The sequence below is a fragment of the Dermacentor silvarum genome, chromosome 1 (assembly GCF_013339745.2).
Source record: "Dermacentor silvarum isolate Dsil-2018 chromosome 1, BIME_Dsil_1.4, whole genome shotgun sequence".
Classification (NCBI taxonomy): Eukaryota; Metazoa; Arthropoda; class Arachnida; order Ixodida; family Ixodidae; genus Dermacentor; species Dermacentor silvarum.
The window spans coordinates 56,895,757-56,915,973 of NC_051154.1; the positions used below are offsets into that span (position 1 = coordinate 56,895,757).

Sequence of the window (20,217 nt, forward strand, 5' to 3'; positions counted from 1 at the left end):
TAGAGCGTCAGAACCGATATTTCATAGAAAAAGCAGGGAGACACAGTTGATAAAACGTTTGAATCTCGCGCGCTTTGTTTAGCAGGATGAAAGAACTGGTGAAACTAAGGCCCAGTGCTTGTGCCATTTAAATAAAAACCTTTTTTTTTCTAATAATAAACATATTATGTGTATATACATTATTCACTCAACAGTTCTTGTTTCCATAACAACGCTAGCAGTAGCAGAAATGGCGGCGACCATGCTAACCATGCAGCAAGCGGCGTGCATACATCACGCGAATGATGTGTTTTAATTTATACTAAAGTTATCGCTGATACGGTAAGGATTGCTACGTTAGGTTTGATTTTAGGTGATGAGATACAGGCGCATTACAACGTGTTGAGAGTGATCTGCTTGTTGTGCTATTTGTGTAATCCCAGGTGCCGCGAAACCTGGTAATGATTATTTGGTAACAAAATCAATTTGCTTATGCTCTAACCTCTTCATGTCGTATAGGCAGCCGTTAAATAAACTCTGAAACTGGTTATTTAATGCAGGTGTCTTGAACAGTTGTTGTATAAATATCAGTGCCTTGTCAGTGTTTATTTTGAATGCGTAACTCGGGTAACGAAATATTTTATTGGCGCGTGTCCTTTTATTTATCACCTCGAGATACTTTTATGACATAATTATGACGATTGCAGGGTTCATTTTTATGCGCGCATGTGTGCTGTATGTTTGCATTATGATTCATACGTGCTATTGATGACCTTACGAACCGGCAACATTCTCCTACTTTCAGGTGTTCCTTGGCATCGAAAATGACGGGGAAAACACTGAAGTTGTGTGGAAGACACCTTACGTGGCTGAGACTTAAACATCTGCGTGGTCTCTGTACCCGTCCAACTAGAAAATTCAGCGCCCGTGAAGCTCGCCAGACCTTTGTCGAATATTTCGTCGAAGGCCACACGCACCAGTTCGTCCCATCCAGCTCCGTTGTGCCCGCAACCGCGGACAAATCTGTTCTTTTTACAAATGCGGGCATGAACCAGGCAAGCCATTTATTCATGACGGGAAGTTTTCTGATATTTGTGTGTAAACAAGTCCAGCAGTTCTTTATGCCATGTTGTTTTGTCTCTAACTTGGGTGCACATACGTAAAGATTCAATACATGTGCAGCGTTCTCTTGTGACGTGTCGAAAGTAAACAAAGACAGACATTTTAACGGATGTCCCTACTGTGAAACAGGCGCCCTGGGCAGATGCTGTGATAGTGTTTGACTGTCATGGGAGATCACATTTTATTCTAGGATAATTTCTTTTAGGCATGCAACACCTAAAAGGCTGCATTCTGTCACTATTTATTAACAATAATTAATTTAGTTCTACCTTTCACACACCTGTTTCACAAATATACTGAGCACTGTTGTTCTGAAAAGTACTTCTTGTAGCCGAACTGAAAAATAATGACAAGATTGAAGTTGTATAGGTGTGAACCACTCCTTATCAGTGGCGCCCCCAATACATAGCAGCGTAGCATGCTTATAGTGGGAGCTAAGACACCACATTGAGGGTGATGTGGCAGCAGAACTTCACCCACTCTTGGGTGGCACAGGCCCTGTGGGAGCAAGCAAATCAATTAAGAGTTGCGCCTAATGACATCACTCTCCAAAACCTTGGCTGTTGACTCGGCGATTTGAAGCTGTGGCGCAGTGGCTATGATTAGTCTTTCAGGGTTCTCACTCGTCATAGTTTCCACCTGCTTGAGAGACTACTCCCTGCGTCTGTCCGCTGGCAGCGCTTATTTCTCTTTGTCACAGATGATAATTGGCTATAAAATCTAGTCTCACCCGAAAATGAAGGATATAACGACATTTAAGAAGGTGGCAATCTCCATGTGTAAGACAACTAGAATGTGCAAGAAGATGTGTAAAAAGACTTGGACAGCGTACAGTTTTATCACTTGTGTCGGACTGTAGGCTGATACCCTGGAATGAATGTGCTAGATAGGTGACGAGGGGTTGGTGAGGACGAACTTAAGCACATAAGCAGAAAGGGTGAGAATGTAAATGTCTATGGTAATTCAAAGCCTTGATCTCAAATACCTCGTGCACCTGGTATATGAAATGTAGCATGTATACCCGTGAGCAAAAGTATGCGGACCACAGGGTCACCACAAAAACTGAATTTCTTCGTCATTAACATGCATAAACTGAAATTGACGAGTGTACTGGAAAGTTCGCAATTCCAAGTGGGAACTGCAGTCTTTAATTTCAAGTTACATTCACAGGAAGAGGACAAGATCAGCTTTATCGTGTAATCCCTGGTCCGTATACTTTGGCTCACGGGTGTACCAACTGCAGATTGTTTGTTTTGATGGTGGTATTTATTCTCAACTGTGTCTCTCCTTCCTGTGCTGTAATACCTGATGTCATTTTAAACAAGCTGCTTTACTTTATTTCCTCTTCTTCATTCAGCTCACTGCAGACAAAAGAATGGAGGCTAAATGAATTGTTAGGGAAGCAAAAAGAGTAATTAAGTGGCTATTTTTAATTTCTTTGCATTCTGACAATTTTAGTACAAATTTAATTCACATTATCTTGTTTTGCAGTTTAAGGGAGTCTTCCTTGGAATGGTGGAACCATCCAGCCCGTTGTATGACTTGCAACGAGCAGCAAACTATCAGAAGTGTATCAGGGTTGGTGGCAAACACAACGACTTAGACGATGTTGGAAAGGACTTGTCACACCACACCTTTTTTGAAATGCTCGGAAACTGGTCGTTCGGAGACTATTTCAAGGTCAATGAAACTTTTGTGTAACTTTTTGCTTGCTACTGTGATGAATGTTCAGCTCCTCTAACTTGTGATAAGTGCAGTTCTTCAAGTTTTTAAAAGCTCTAGGGAGTGTCAACCGACAATAATGGTCAGCACCGTGTCGTGGAGTGTGCCTATGAAAGTAGCGAGGGTATGCATATGCGCCCACCCATTATCCTCTTATTCATGCTTCATCTGCTAGGCTATTCTATACAGCTCAACATAACCCCTGCTGCTTATGTGCTTACAATGCAAGCAGAAATGTGCACACATTTGTGACGAAGTAGCATGTGACTCCCATCTGCTACGTTTGATCATTGTTTCCTGTGGTTCTTGTGCACACATAACGGTTACAGTAAGAGATTGCAAGCGACAGATAAGCTTATAAACAGCAAGGGACTATGGTGGACTGAATTCAGTAGTTGAGTGGACAAGAGGACACTCTGTGTGCATGCTAATTTCGCAGGCACACTCCGTGACATGGCACCATAAGTCAGCAAAATAAGTGTATGCTCACTCACACTCACTTACCAATAATTTTCTAGGCTATGTACTCCCTCATGCTCGTGTGCATTCCTATTCATCGGCACTCGTTCACGTTCCTCCTCATGCTCTCCGACACCCTCTTGTGTTCATACTCGCTTCCATTCACACTTATTAGCTCCTACTCACGCCCATACTCGCATCAACTCCCACTCACATCCACTCACACTTGCCAATAAATAGTCACTCACGTTGATGCATCCATTCAAGCTCACCGTCACTGGCTTTTGTTCCTGCTCATGTTAAGCAGTACTCACTCCCGTTCATGCTCACGTCCACTCACACCCTTCGTCACTCAATGATGCTTTATCTCATGCTTGTGAAATGAATGTAGACCAAGTAGGAGTCAGTGCACCCGTGAGTGAGTATGCTGACCTACGCACGGCACTGACTGTCATGCTGGGTTGACACTCCCACCAGATGATTAATGGCCTGTGTATGTCCTTTTTCATGTGTGCATGAACGTGTCTATTTCAAGCGCACTGCTTCATCAATATCATGGCTCACCAACTAGCCCATCAATATCTATTAAGGTGATTAAAAACTTGAAGTAGCTGTACACAGGCCCACCTATGGTAAAACATGTGGACATACAGAAACTTGTCCATAAATTTTTGTCAGACTCTGTATCTCTCGTTACAGCTATGCTGTAATTCTTTGCCTTGGCCTGCTATGCCAATTTATTTCAAGTGGAGGAAACCGGCAACAGGCTAGATCATCAGCAAGCTAGATCAAAGTGGTTGTAGTTGACTTTGATTGCATAGACTATTGATTTTGCTTTCTATGATCCTCATTCTTGAGTTGGTTCTTCTGAATTCTCTGTAATGTTAACAAATGTTTAGAGTTGTGTAGGTATTTTTGGGGGGATATTTGCATGCATTCCTTCAAGTAATCTAAGTGTAAAGAGCTTCAGTTTCATGATTGCGAAGATAAAATTTGGAGCACTGAGAGAATGTGTGTATGTAAGCATGTGCTATCCGGATACTGTGGGCATAAATTTGGTTCAAGATCATGATGAAAAGCGTCATATTTTCAGGCAGGTATTTAAATTTTTTTAGCTTTGTAAGCTTCTTTTTCACATCTGTGAACAACAAGTGTACATTAGCTGTGTCTTCTAAGCATTGGGCAGTTCCCTTGAGGGGTTTTGATGCTGTCATTGGGTATTACTGTGTTTTCTATATGGCATACTATGCGACACTGGTTGGTCACATTTGTACTCATTGTACCCATTGCAACTGATTGCGACAAAAATGTTTCCAGCTGCACTATTTTTTCACGAAAATATTGTTTCACTCTATAAAAAAAGACCTGTATTTTTGCTGCCACACAGCAGGAATACCCTATGTCATCCTTGACAGAGTGAGGCCATGTATATGCGACTGCAAACATTATTGAATCAGATTGTTCCACCAATGTAGCAGAAAACATTTGAAAGGCTTGGGCACAAGGCTTCTGCTTTTGGCAGCATTGGGAAATAATTCCTTGAATCTTCCTAGCTATGCACTTCCATCTTACATTTTTCAGGATGCGTTTAAAAAGGTTTGTATCTGAGATCACATGAATGTGCTTGGCATGTTGTTTTTTGTGAGCTACTGCCTTCCCTACAACTTGACATTGTATCTGTATCGCTATTTGCAGGTCTGTAGGCACAAAGTTTTAAAGATAGTTAATTACTAAATTTAAAAAATAATTAGGCACTTTATTTATGCTCTTAGAATTTCAGCTACCATGCCTTTTCATCCTTTCATAAGGACTACTACCACTGCCACCACCACTACCACTACTACTACTACTACTACTACTACTACCACCACCGCCACTGCCACCACCACCACTACTACTACTACTACTACTACTACTACTACTACTACTACTACTACTACTACTACTACTACTACCACTACCACCACCACTACTACTGATACTTGCTGTTTGTCAGTTATGTGACACATCAGTTATTTCCTTTAATTGGCAGTGGTCCTGCTTGTGTATGTTTAAAAAATTCTGTCTTGGAACGCCCACTCTTTTTTTTTTTAACAGAAGGAAGCATGTGCAATGGCCTGGGAACTGCTCACAAAAGTTTATCAGCTGCCGAAGGAAAGGCTTTATGTAACTTACTTTGCTGGAGATCATACCTTAGGTTTGCAGCCAGATGAAGAGTGCCGACATGTGTGGCTGGACCTTGGGTAAGCTATTCGGGCATTAACTGCTAGCCGTTCATGTGTATGTACTTGGATAACAGCTACATAAAACTGCTGCCACGTTATTGCCTGTTCAGTGAGGACACTGAAAGCATTGTGAGTACTACTGTGTGTTAAAAACCAATTAGCTACATCTTACCTTTTATTGACGGTACCGACAGTGTACTTTTGAGAAACCAGAGCAGTGAAACTGATGATTAATAGTTGTTGCGATGAATGCATGAGAACATAGTGCTCAGAATTTCTGCATTCACTAATATTCTTTTATTTGACAGTAGCACAATAAATATTTTCGACAGTTTGCTTTCTCAAATGCACATCGACTGTGCTCTCAGCTTTTTAGCCTGCCTTGTCCACCAATTTTGTATTAGGAAACTATGTCTCATTGAATGTGCTAGTGTCTTAAAGGGATATGGACACAAAAGTTGGCGAGTGGTTTTTTGCGTCGGAACAAAAGTTGAACTGTTGAAAATTATGAATACAACAAGCTGCTTTGAAGAAAAGAACGAGAAACATCTTTTTTTTTTTGCGATTTTCTGTTGCACCTTGCCTCCAAGTGGCCACCGGCAGAAGCTGAAATTTGACGTCATAACTCCCACCCGTGCACGCTGCCAAGGACGGCCACAGCCGTCGCAGTGTTTCCGGGGGTGTCGGTCCCTTGCAGCGTTTGTTTATCCCCTTTCGGCGATCTTCGCACGTGGTCCATCTGAAACATCCCCGTCGGTGCTCCATGCAGGTGGTGCGTCTTACATGCGCCTTCTCGCGATCGTCGCTCGGTATTGACTCGTTCGTCACGGTGGAAGGAAATGCCCAGACATTGCTGTTATAACAGCATCGTCGGTCGGGACACTCTGTCGCACACGTTTCCCAGAGACGAGAAGGTGTGTAAACTTTGGATAGCTGCCTGTCAGCCATCACGCCCAGCCTGGAGACCTCTAAAAAATGACTTCATTTGCGCAGACCACTTTGTCGACGATGATTATGTGACCAGCCCGGCTCTGCTGAAAAGCCTTGGCATGCCGCTCAAAAGGCAACGTCTAAAGCCTGATGCTGTGCGATCGGTCTTCTCACAAAAACGCAAGGCAGAAATGATCAGCGGCACGTTTGAAAAGAGGAGGCAAAAAAATGTCAGTACTGTTTTCGTTCACTTGCAGCCTCCTTGAGCAGTGTGAGGGCGAGGCTGGGCACGGAGGCAGTAATGTCTTTAAAAATGTTGGCAAAGCATAGTAAAACAATACAGGGCTAGCGAGCGCGAGCGTGACTCACGAGATCAGTCCTACATGGCAGCGGGGCAGACACAGACACAGCTCCGCCTCTCCTCAGGCTAAAAGCGGGAAAAACTGGGGAGAACTCCAGACAGATGCTGCCATCTGTTGGGTGGCTGGCGAAGTGGACGTGAGAGTCTCGGAGGTACTGATACCTCACAGCAGTTGCTCACGCCGATGGCATAAACTACTATTCAGTCATCCACACAGTGCTGAAGTACCCCGCAGCTGTCTCGCCTGCGTGCACTCTTGAAAAAGCAAGTTTACAGAGGAAATGACAAATAATTCTTGCACGAGTGTCTGGTGCAGAGCGAAATCTTCGCACTACGGTTCGCGAAAATCTGACCTGCACTTCCATGGCCGCCTGCTCTTCTTCGTCGCTTGACGCAGAAGGCTCGTAATATTTCTTGCCAAGTTGGAATGGTCCTCGTCTTCAGACGTTTACTCATCACTGGTAGAGGCACAAGAACTCAAATCCATGCTTGCGATGGCGGCGTCAGCGCGCTTCTAATGACCGCGGCCGGCCGGCTGGCTTTCCGACGAGGGTGTCGTGACGTCACGCCTTCCAACTCCCGCGTATCGAGCGATGAGGCGCGTGCTCACAAAAACGCCAAAAATAAAGCCATCGGCTCAAAAATGGGTTAAGTGACTACTTCTTTTCGGTGTAATCACACACTGAGGATTCACTTGCAGCATTTTCGTTAAATTTTTGGATTTTGTGTCCGTGTCCCTTTAAAGCTGTGGCAAGCAGTCACCCAAGTTATTTTGCAATGTCTAGGCATTGTCTTTGAAATGTGTTCTGCATGGCTGCTATGTACAGGCATGCTTATGAATTCAATGTGACATGGATGTTTATTGGTTCCAGCAAGTGAGAAATGGCATTACTTGAGATGCAACTTTTGAGGTGTGTTAATTGTGATGTGTGGCCCCTAATTTTGTTTCCAGGAAGTGCCAGCTATGTTGAATTAGCAATTAAGTTCTGCAGAAATGCACAAGGTGGAAGAATGTCCTTGAAAGGTAGAGTTGATATGCATGGAAAGGGCATGACGCTATAAAGAAAACCCATGAGGGTTCCTTAGAAAGAAAGCTTTACACTAGAAAATACGTTATTATGGTCTAGGAAACGAACCTGGTATCACTACCTTTCTGGGGCAGTCACACTAACCACAGACTGAACTAACCAGGAGGCTAGCTGATGATAGTATGAGAGCGAATTAATCAAATGTATAAGCAAATAATTTCTGTATAAATATACAAGGGTGGAGGAACTTGCAAAGGGGAAACAAAATGGTCTCCTACTGTGTTGCTTGCATTTTAGGAACCTGTATGGGTTTCCTTTGAGCTTCAGGGCTACTTTCAGATGGATGACAGTGCTCCTTTTCGTGCCAAAAAATTTATATGGCTTTCATGGAAATTGGCATATGAAGTGCATTTTGTGTTTCTCAGTCGAGTTGTTATCACTCAATGCCCATCAGACATGCAAAATTGGTTTGACTCATCTGAGAGTTTAAATTGGGAAATTTAAAAGCATGGCCACTTTCTTAGACTTTTGAACATAGTTAACTTACAAGAAGGGCGTCATTTACTTTTCTTGAAGTGAACGAAGTTGACTGTTGACTCAGCCAAGGCTTTATTGGCAGTAAAGGTGGGTAGGCTGTTGAGGCCCTCAGTCCCGAGTCTTGTTTGCAGCATTCATTATGCCGTTGATGAAGACCGAAAAATACCTTTGGTCTTTGTGTGAAGTGGCTGTGATCGCCCACTTGGCAGTGGGTTTAGAGATGAGGGATGTGGAGGCGGGGTAAGGTTTTTGCCTGAGCAGTTACTGCATCATTTTACTCGGTCAGCTTCAAGGATTAATAGAAATAAAAATGTCAAGTCGCAGTTTTCTTGATCCTGTGCTCCATGTCAGCATCATTTTTTTTTATAATTTTCAGTGTGCCGCAGGCACATATCCTTCCCTTTGGAATGAAAGAAAACTTTTGGGAAATGGGCAATGTCGGACCATGTGGCCCCTGTACCGAAATTCACATTGACCTTGCTGAGCACAGCTTTGCTTCATCACCTCCTGTGCATCGAGTCAATGCTGGACACAGTGACATGGTGGAACTCTGGAACCTTGTGTTTATGGAATTCAACAGGTAAGCATTTTGCCACAATCTGATTTTTTTTTTTTAATGTGTAGCTGCATTATTTTCTAGAGTCATCATAGTGAGCCTTTTCCTGCAGTGGGAAGCACCCACTGTCAGTTTTTTTTTTTTTTGGAAACATTGACATCCTGTCTTGAGAATGTAGAAAGAGAAATAAAAGTTTTTTTTTTTCATAAGGGACACTGATGGTCAGTTGCACTCACTACCAAAGAAACATGTGGACACAGGAATGGGACTTGAACGCCTTACTGCAGTTCTTCAGAATGTGAAATCAAACTATGACACGGACTTGTTTTCACCTCTCATTACGGCACTGCAAAAGGTAGTGGTTTATTATTTATTTTCCTAGCATGGACTCTTCACTTTACAGATTTCTCGTTTTATCTTACTATGGCTGAGTGCATGCTGAATGTATTTGGTTTGACTTCTTTTACAACTTAAGAGCTGCAACAATCTCTTAAAGTAAGTTTGTTTGGAGTACCTATATGATTATATGGAGCAGACAAATCTCATTGCTTGCCGTGCATTGAAGGAATTCCGAAGGTACGAGCTTGTGGTCTTTATTTCTAGAAATATTGAGCTTCTGTGAATGTAATGAATCAGATAAAATGAAAGTCTCACGTGTCTTTTGTATCTTTCTTTGTGCTTCAACGTTTTTTATCACTGGCTTTACTCAACAAAAGTATAAGAAAAACAGACGTTTCGCCACCTATGTGGGTGGCATCGTCAGTACACAAATGGCAACAAATGGGGGAATACATCCTATTTATGTATGATACTGCCGTGAACATCTGGCAGGTAGCCATGGTTTGAATTGCATGCAGATCGATTGCAACGGATAAACCATGATTCTACAAGTTTTCTTGGGCCCCTTATGTATTCCTTGAGGCGAGTGCGACGTTGCCGCCCCATCTCGCCGATGTAGCTGGCATCACAGTCCGAGCAGTTCACTTTGTAGAAGACACCACTTTGTTTGTCCGGAGATGTGTGGTCCTTTGGCTTCGAGAACACACTTGCCAGAGTGTACATGGGTTTGAACATAGTTTGAACACCCAACTGCCGCAAAGCCCTACGCACTGCGACTGAGACACTGCGGACAAATGGTATGCACACAAAGGAAGCCGGCGTTTAGCTGTGCTCTCGCGTGATTTTTGCATGTGGCGTTGCGTATCATTGACAAAGCGCTGAGGGTAACTCCGTTATTCAAAAGAGGAGCAACATTAGATACTTCTTGTTCCCTCAATGTCTGCGTTGGCGACAGTGCATCGCAACGGAACAGGAGCTTACGTACCACGGCATATTTGTGTTCTGTAGAGTGGTGTGAGTCAAAACTCAGCACACTCCCGCTATCGCAAGTTTTGTTATATATGGTTGTCTCCACTGAACCTCCTTCACTCTGACGTACCAGCACGCCTGTAAAGGCTAGGCTGCCACTATTCTCCGTTTTGCATGTAGGATGGACGGCATTAACCCTTTGAGGGTGGAATTTTTTTGCCAAATGCGACCCCCCAGGGCCGATTTTTTTTATTGCTGATTTAAATTCTTCAAAAGAACCTATTTCGAAAAAAAAATGATCGTAATGTTTTTAGGGTGGCCATAAAGTGACAAAAAAATTATTTGTGTTGTAAAGTACACAATGTTTATTCATGAATACGAAGATAAGCGCACTGAAAAATGGTTGTGTGCATGTCTGGAAACCGAAACAAGTGAGAAGCCTTCGTCTTATCGCCAACAAGGTGCAATAGAGCTTTTGTGGTCTCCAAAAAAGGCAACGCAATAACGGCAGCATTGTTTGTGTATATATACGCGCCTGCCCGGGAACAGGTGTAATCACGCTGCGGTGTGCAATAAACGATAGAGTAACAAGCGGTCACTCTTTGAGAGATTTGAAACCAGATAGCCATCAGTTTAGCACATGCAGCAAGTGGGAGCCCCCGCAGGAGAAAACCGAAACTTGCCGCCGCCGCGAGCGCGCGCACTGTTGCGAATTGTGATGGTCCGAGCGGCCTCGAAGGTTCCATGTATGGTGCCGTGCCAGGTGCCAAGAGGAGGAGTTATCCAGGGAGATTAGAAAATTGTTTTATATACACTGTACATGGTATATTACAAGATGGGCTCCATGATATTGGAGCCGTCTACGTGCTAACATCTTTGCATGTGGTAGCGTTTACATCTCCGAGCGTTCTACATGGTCGAGCGTGCTCTACATCGTCAAGCGTGCTCTACATGGTCAAGTCTCAAGCGTCTCTACATGGTGAAGCGTCTCTCACAACACTCAAGTCCCCTGTTTTATCCCTTTCGTTTCCCTCTTTCACTCGACGAGGGAATACACTGTAGTTCTTTTAGCCAATCAGCATCTTCGATCAGGTGGCCATATCCCGCACGTGATGTGTCGTCGTTTCCCGCCGGGCTCCGCCTCCAATCTTGTTAGGTCGCCCCCGAACACAGGCAGCGGTTGACACCTTGGGAACCGAACGTTGATGTCGTTCCCCCGGGATTGCCAGACACTGGCCCCTTTCAAGATTCGCCTCTCCATAGCAGCCAGTTCGCGGAATCAGGGAGGGCGGTGGCTGTCTCGAAAGGGCGCCAGTTTGGCGTGTCGCAATCGACGCCGGACCTCGTTGTGGTTCGGGCGGCGCTGGTAATTCACGGGACCGCACCAAGGGGCGACGCTGCCGTTTAGCCACGCATGAGGTAGCCCGGAGACCAACTGCTAATCCCTCAGTCCCAGGTGACAATTCTCGGCCGCGAGAAAGGGGCGCCAGGTTGGAGCGTCTGAGTCGGCGCCGGCCTCCTGTGTCCCGAAGGACCGCCAGACACAACAGCACCCCCGCCGCCAGATGATGCATCGGGAGGTCGAGTTGTTCCATGCAGCTCGGCCGGTTTGATGCCTGCTTCGCTCAACCCCATGGGGCCGCTGCTTCCAGGAATGATGATCTTCCCGCCAAAGGCCTCTTCATAGGTGGGCTCTGACTGGGCTGCAGAAATGACAAGCTCCAAGCTCCAAGGAGCGACCTTTGTCAGCCACACACAATGCTGCAAGCGCCACTGCAAGCCACTCTCATCGCCAGACTTTACCAATTCCAAAAATCTGACTGCCCCCTATCTAAAGAAAACCCTGAAACACAAGGTGCTCGTCGATCCGGACAAGTGCCAAGAAACTTGCGATGATGTGTCTTCGCAACCAGACACCAACTGGGCTTATGTAATAAAGCTAAGTAATTATGAATTAGAGCTTCCACAGATCAGGAAGGCGAAGGAAGAACTGGCCTACACTAATTCACATTCCGTAACACTTAGCACAAAAAGCTACATAATCCCTACCTAATACCGAAAATGCCAAATAAACAGATGCGCAAACTATCTATGACTTATTACAAACTCGTGCAAAAGCTCTGGTCATCAACTTGCGCAACCTGCGCGTGACCTTCTAAACTATTTGCAACCCTGAAACTGTTTGCAATTCAATTCTTTATCTGTCGCCGCGTACACACTCCCCTTTAAATCGTGAGTCTAACCTGAGCCGGGAAAGGTTAACAACATAACAAAAAAACTGCGGCATTCTTTACGCCTGTCAAACTTTCAACATCCATCTCCCACAAAATGAATACAAAAGAAGAAAAAATTGCTACCCGTCTTCCTTGTTTACTTATTCTCGGGCCCCAATCGCACCCCTTTCTTTCAAACGCACTCGAGGGGGTCGCGCATTCCGGGGATTTCGCAAGGTGCCGTCGCCAAGGCAAAACCCACTAATTTGCATGAGACACCTTGTAGCTGCGACTTTCGACCAGCCGCTTCCAAGTACTGGGAGGGGGATGCATTGACAGACCCGCGCGCGCACTGTCCCATTATCTGCTAGGCAGTCGCCTTTCATTTCCCCCGCGAGTGATCGGCCATGGTGGCAGCCTACAGGACGCTTCCCTTTGTCCCTCTGCTTACAATGCGCTGTACGCGAGGCGGTTAGGCGACCGTTACCATCCCTCTGTCTACAGTGCACTTTACGCGCTGCGGTCAGGCGACGGTCACTACGCCTGAGTCTTTGGGAAACTCTCCGTTTCGCGACGTGTGTCATGCCGATCCCCGATCTTAGCAAACGCCTAAGCTTGGGGTTTATCCACCGTCGCTTTTTCGCCGTCTCTGGCTGGATCGTGACCTTTGCGCATCTACTAATGTCGCCTTGGCGCTTCGCAAGTTTGACTCTAAGCGCCTCGACCGCGTTCGCCTTTCTCGTCCTGCGCTTACGCCTTTTTCGTTTGGCATGCTTCGCAGAGCCTGCGGCATCGGGACACGCACTTGAAATTTCGTTACCCTTTTGGGTTTCACAGTGCGACTGCCGTTCTAATAGAGCATAACCAGATTTGATCTTTGAGCATGTTAGCTCGTCATCAAGTCTATCTTCAACTGGCCTAGCTCTATTACTGCCGTCGATAGCATGCCAAACTTCTCGCTGGCCTTCGTAGTCGGCCCTTGCTTCCGAAACAGCCTCGCTAAACGGCGAAACAAGTGCTTCTTCGCGCTTGTCACTATTTCCGTTAACGACGGGCACCGCAGCCCTCTCAGCGCTGTCTGAACAATCTTTGTCACTGCCATCTTGGCCTTCAAAGTCGGCCCCTGGTTCTAGGGCGGGAAAACTACCGCTCTCTTCGGTGACCGCATTCACCTCGCTTCCGGCTACTAACACGTCTAACTCATCACTGCTTACAGCTGCCTCTGGAATCGTTCCATGGTCCTGTGACCGCTGCTCAATAGGGAATAAGCCTATCAGTCCCTGAGTCTCCTCACGTGCTTTTGCCCTGAAAGCTCCCTTGCTGGAGATGGATTTTCCCGGTTCCCTCAGCATTTGCTCCGACCTATTCGAGAAGCAATGCGTGACCTTGTCTGGCAGGCTGGCCGAAATTGCCGCCGCCGTACACACTTGGCCTAAAGGGCCTTCCGTTTCTGGTGCGGGAAATCCGCCGCTCTCTTCGTTTTGTGTGTGTGCCACTTGCATCACACCTTTTCGAAAGCTTTCTACACTAGCCCTCTCAGTGCTAATGTGACCTTCAACAGGCTCGGCTTTTTCATTGTCTTTTGGGCCTTCGAAGTCGGCCTGCCATGCTACACCAAATCGCCTGAACAAAGCCCTCTTAGCCCTGTCGTAGTCGCGCGCTTTCTCCTCTGACAAGCAATGCATGAAACACGCACCGACACTAAACGGGAGAAGTGCTCCTAATCGCTCGGCCCACCAGTCCCGGCTGACACCCTCTTTCTCACACACTCGTTCAAAACCGGCGAGGAAATTAACAATACCCTCGTCCGTCTCGAAAGTGTGGAGCTGGCGTCGCGCTGTCCGCCATCTGAGCATCTGATCTTCCCGTTCAAGCTCTTTCATCCTAAGAGCGTGCCGTTGCGCTGCCTCCTGCTCGCGCCTCTCGCGAATTTCGGCATCGTGCCTGCGCATTTCTGCTTCTTCACGCTCGCGCCTCTCGCGCTTCTCTACAGCTTCAAGCTCGTGCCTCCTGCACTCCTCTGCCTTTTGCTTTCTTTCCACAATTGTCTCCCAAGCCTCATCAGCTTCCTCGACCGTCACCTCTTCTACCTTCATGACGTCGAGAACCGCTTCTTTTGTTTTTGCGGAGTCGACCGAAATGCCTAACTCCTCGCAAATGAGAAGAAGGTCCTGCACTCTGAATTTCTCCATAGCGATCTTGTTTGCCTTCAAAATTCACCCTTCCTAAAATTCGCTATTTAAAGAAGGTGAATTTCCCAAAATGGTGCCCGCCAGAAAACACACAGTTACTCTCCTAGCAACTAGCTACTTGTACTAGAGAGTTCTGGCGACATGAAGCGCAAACTCAGGCCCTAAGCCCGTCCTTATCGCTACCACATCGGGAGATCGCAGAATTTCCTCTCTTCGCTTGCGAAACAATTTTCCTGGCCTCTCCGGCCTTCTCCCAACTCACTTCCTCATTCTGTAAAAGCTCCAATTGTTGACTTTTGCCTACCGCAGGGACAACCAAAATGCCCATCGGCTCACAACTTTTGAGGAGTTCCTGGATTTCAAACTTATCCGTATTTACAGTGCACCCTGTGTTTCTTCCCCTTAGTAACCTAGCCCACGAGACACTATATTCTTGGTCTGCGAGATGAAATCACTAACGACACCAAATCATCATTACCGACTTAGTAACCTGCGCTAATGAGTCTGGCGAAAAGAGAAGCAAACACGTAGCACTCACCACACCGATGTAGCCAACGCCGGCCGATCCCACCGCTGCCACCACTGTTGCGAATTGTGATGGTCCGAGCGGCCTCGAAGGTTCCATGTATGGTGCCGTGCCAGGTGCCAAGAGGAGGAGTTATCCAGGGAGATTAGAAAATTGTTTTATATACACTGTACATGGTATATTACAAGATGGGCTCCATGATATTGGAGCCGTCTACGTGCTAACATCTTTGCATGTGGTAGCGTTTACATCTCCGAGCGTTCTACATGGTCGAGCGTGCTCTACATCGTCAAGCGTGCTCTACATGGTCAAGTCTCAAGCGTCTCTACATGGTGAAGCGTCTCTCACAACACTCAAGTCCCCTGTTTTATCCCTTTCGTTTCCCTCTTTCACTCGACGAGGGAATACACTGTAGTTCTTTTAGCCAATCAGCATCTTGGATCAGGTGGCCATATCCCGCACGTGATGTGTCGTCGTTTCCCGCCGGGCTCCGCCTCCAATCTTGTTAGGTCGCCCCCGAACACAGGCAGCGGTTGACACCTTGGGAACCGAACGTTGATGTCGTTCCCCCGGGATTGCCAGACACTGGCCCCTTTCAAGATTCGCCTCTCCATAGCGGCCAGTTCGCGGAATCAGGGAGGGCGGTGGCTGTCTCGAAAGGGCGCCAGTTTGGCGCGTCGCAATCGACGCCGGACCTCGTTGTGGTTCGGGCGGCGCTGGTAATTCACGGGACCGCACCAAGGGGCGACGCTGCCGTTTAGCCACGCATGAGGTAGCCCGGAGACCAACTGCTAATCCCTCAGTCCCAGGTGACAATTCTCGGCCGCGAGAAAGGGGCGCCAGGTTGGAGCGTCTGAGTCGGCGCCGGCCTCCTGTGTCCCGAAGGACCGCCAGACACAACAGCACCCAGATGCGCGAGCGATAGACGACGTGCCGTTGCCGTAGAAAGAACAAAACAAAAAGAAAAGACGGAGCGGCATCGGCGCAAGTAAAAAATTCTACCTGTTCCCGTCGAGTGGCAGCACATGCCAAGCGAAAGAAATGATCGAAAGAGGCGTGCTTTTTAAATGTACAGTCAACCACAAAAGTTTGCGGACCACGCGAGCGCGTGCCAGACTGCCTATCCGCGCCACCTAGCGGTACGCCACCTAGCGGCGACAGGGGCGCTCTCCCGGATATGAGCCCTCTTGGTACTCGCCTGCCTGTTAATTTTTTATTCCCGTGCATGACATTGTTAGTTCGTTGTGTTGACGCAGAGCGCTGTCTGCGATAAGACCGCCACATATCTGGCTTGATAGCAGTATCGGAGCAATCACTGCAACCTTTGTCGACTGGTGTGCCAGTGGGTAGATAAGTTTCACGAAGCGCTGCGACGATTTTTTTACGCGACGTTTACTGGCGCACTTTGGTTGGCAGCATCTTGGTCCAATGAGTGTTGCTGCTTCTGCGTCTTGAGAGAAAGGGTAGGGAGGTGTTTCACTGTCATCAAAAATAAAGAAAAAGCGGATGCATAGAAAATTTTCTTTCACACATAGGCGCATCTTCGGATCAGTCGCTGAAAACGTAGTAGACTTGCTTCAGGCCACGTGGTGATTGCCTATTTGGAAAGATGCCGCTGCGTGTTCCACTTGACGAAAGAAGGCACATTGTGCGTTTATTTATAGAGGGAATACCTCAGCGCGAAATCTGCCGCCGAACCAACAGGAGCCGGACTGCCGTGAATAGGATTATTCAAGCTTTCCGCGACGATGACAGATTCACAGATATGGAGCGCAGTGGGCGTCCAAGGGCCACGACTGAGGAAGAGGACCGCCTGATTACGGCCGCCATCGTGGCTGATCCTTTTCAAAGTGCAGAGGATATCCGAGAAGCGCTCTCGCTCACGGTATCGTCTGAGACTGTAAGAAGAAGGCTGAGTGAGCTTGGCCTGCAGTCTTTCGTAGCAGCACAGAAGCCCTGCCTCTCAGACAGCCAGCTACAAGAACGACTCATGTTCGCTACAGCAATGAAAGATTGGACAACAGAGAAATGGGGCGATGTCATCTTTAGCGAAGAGTCAACTTTTTCCACGCGCTGGGACCAACGGAAGCGGGTTTGGCGTCCACTAAACTGCAGGTGTGTTTACAGTGTATTGGCAGTTAATTCACGAAGCTAATTCTGCATCACAACATGTTTCACGTAAAATGAGCTTTTGGACATTACGAGATTTTTCTGTAGTGGTATTATGTTGAAAACATTAACGATTGTTTCATAGTACTTCTTACTCTGAAGCTAATTAAAAGCTGCCAGTGGGTCTTTCAGTACTATCTAATGATGTTTGCACGTTTTCTATTGCAACTCTATAACAGCATTATAAAGTTCATACGCAAGAGGAATCACAACATTTTTAGATGCGCCGCTGGAACCCAATTGTATGCTATTTCTTGCAGATATCTGCCTAATTACACACAGAGTGTTCTATCCAGTGGACGGTGTTCCGTGAGCGTGTGGGGAGCAATCAGCAAAGATGGCCTTGGTCCCCTTGTGTGTCTGGAAGGGCCCTTCACTGCGTCACGGTACTGCGACGTCATCACTAGACACCTCGTTCCGTATGCGCTGGACGGTCCCTTCAGCGACGGCTGCTATTTTTTTCAACACGACCGCAGCCCGATCCATAAAGCACGTATCGTCCAGTCATTGCTAGAAGAACATGCTGTTTGCCAGCTTGAGTGGCCTCCATGTGGCGCCGACTTGAATCCCATAGAAAATGTCTGGGGCATGTTGAAGAAACGGCTGTCTACACGAGCCAACCGCGGCCGCACGGCTGATACGCTGTGGCAAGCGATCGCACAAGAATGGGAAAGCCTGCGCGGTCGACCGGAGATTACTGAATCTTTGTACGAGTCGATGCCCACACGCATCAATAAGGTGCTAGAAAACGACGGACATTTCACTTCCTACTAGATCATTGAGAGACCTATGTTTCATGACACTTCTGTAAATGTCTTGTGAATAAATTCATCCCCTTCAGACACGAATTATGATGCACTGTCTGCAAATGCGTCAAATGCGCATGGCATCATTTCAAGACGCTCACTATTACATTCCAAGAAAGAAGACGAAGCAATGTGCTGTTTTGTGCGAGTTTCAGTAAAAAAAATTAATTAGCGTATAACTCATTATCTAATTATTCTGAAATTCGTCAGCTTCAATGCTTGCATAAAAAGAATCAACTATTAGGCCCGAAACGCATGCACACTTGCTTTTTCGGTTGTATTCGTGTCGACCGGAGAAAAAAAATACCCTTGACGTTGGTCTTGGAACGCGGCACGTCGAACGATTGTCTAACATGGTAGTGTCTCCAGCAAAGTGATCATCTGCAGCAATACGCAGGACAATGAAGTTAACTGACCGCTAGTTGTCCCATCAGGAAGCGGACACGAATGTGCACACTGAGTTTTAGGTCATTTGAAGAAACACGTGGCGTGGGACGCGCCTCCGAAGTTTGAGTCCCCAAACGAGGACGCCGTGTCGCAAAGGGTTATAAAAAGAGTCATCGCACCCGATTATTTCTTATTTTTCTAAATGTAACCACTATAGCAGCGCGGTGGTTCGGGCTTTGCGCAGCAAAACCTGGGCGCAGGCAATCAAATCCCGGCCGCTACTATCACTTAGCGATAGGGGAGGAACGGAAAAATTCTGCCTACTGACTAAGCATCTGTGTCCCATGGCTGCCTCACCGCTCACTCACGCACTCACGAAAAAAAAAAAAACAGCGTGGCTACGCGAAAATAGAACTGATAACAGCCGAAGAATACGCTGTCTGATTACTTGTACTGATATTCTGCTCTCAAAATATAAGCAAGTAGCCCTGGCTAACAAAGAGCGCGTCACGCTGAAAGAGATAGGTAGAAAATATTTGCGCACAGTGCGAAAATAGACAGGCTATAGATTTAAGGAGGGATGCGTCTTCAACGTAGCGCTGCTGTCGATCGCTGGTGACGTAGCGGAAGTGTCGCGAAGAGGCTCTTGGCCACGCGCTCGCGTGGTCCGCAAACTTTTGTGGTTGACTGTACGTTTAAGGTGTATTTCATTTTGCGTTTTATTAACAGCGATAAATCGCTCTCGACCAATCGCGACCGGCCTGTGTCTGTAATCAAAAGTATAGGCACCCCTGCATAGTTTTGTCCAATGTTGTTTCTATCACAAAAGGCTAGATGCTTCCATGCATGTTACAACCATTGTGCAAAATGCAATAATGCAGAACAGTTGGTGAGCTTTTTATCATTCAGCCTATATTGTATCCATGTGGTTTTCACATCTTGGAACGCAAAAGGAAGCTGTAGGGACAAGTCCAGTGTAACACTAATGTCATGGCTGCAGTGACCAAATGGTTTAGGGAGCAAGTGGAGGACATCTCACAGGCTGTATGCACCACTTTCTGGAGCAATTTCACATGTATATGAATCTGATGTGTGGCATCTTATTCTTGCTACATTGTACACCGATTTCTTCACTGCTGTCCCACCTGCTGTCACACTGTCCCAGTTCTTCGGTTTCCTTTGATCATGCCTCATGTTAAGACATCTGGAGACATGCATGCAACATACCATGTTGCTAGCCTAAGAGCACAAATCTGGTGAGCTCGATTTAAAAGAATAAAATACACTTTTCAGGGCTCTTCTGTGATGTAGTGCTGTCTTAGTGAAGTTGGTTGCCTACAATCAAAATTGAGCAGTTTCACAGTTTCTCCTGAAATTTCTCAATGTTCTTTTGCAGAAAGCTAGAGTGAATCCTTACAGTGGCCTGGTAGGCAGCGACTGTTTCGTGGACATTGCCTATCGCACTGCTGTGGACCATGCCCGTATGTTCACAATGGCTATTTCAGATGGTGTACTTCCAGAACATGCAGATGCTGGGTGAGCTCAGTAGTTCAAGTCTTGCTCATTTTAAACCTTTAAGGACGGGACATATGAATACCCAAATAAAATGTTTATTTTCTATCTAAATGTGCAAAAGACATCAAGAATAAGCATAATCAACCAAAAAAAAAATTTTTGCGAAAATATTTTCAGCAGTA

General features: G+C 46.4%; 1 protein-coding gene across 1 annotated transcript in view; it reads left to right on the plus strand.

The window, feature by feature from the left end:
- The first annotated feature begins 224 nt into the window (after nucleotides 1-224).
- LOC119463733 (alanine--tRNA ligase, cytoplasmic) overlaps nucleotides 225-20,217 on the plus strand; it is a 58,598-nt gene continuing 38,605 nt past the window's right edge. Inside the window, exons 1-7 of the mRNA XM_037724560.2 lie at nucleotides 225-321; nucleotides 785-1,034; nucleotides 2,593-2,781; nucleotides 5,380-5,525; nucleotides 8,740-8,943; nucleotides 9,130-9,274; nucleotides 19,917-20,056. Of these exons, the coding sequence (XP_037580488.1) occupies nucleotides 804-1,034; nucleotides 2,593-2,781; nucleotides 5,380-5,525; nucleotides 8,740-8,943; nucleotides 9,130-9,274; nucleotides 19,917-20,056 (1,055 nt within the window). The 5' untranslated portion in view covers nucleotides 225-321; nucleotides 785-803. The remainder of the gene's footprint in view (nucleotides 322-784; nucleotides 1,035-2,592; nucleotides 2,782-5,379; nucleotides 5,526-8,739; nucleotides 8,944-9,129; nucleotides 9,275-19,916; nucleotides 20,057-20,217) is intronic.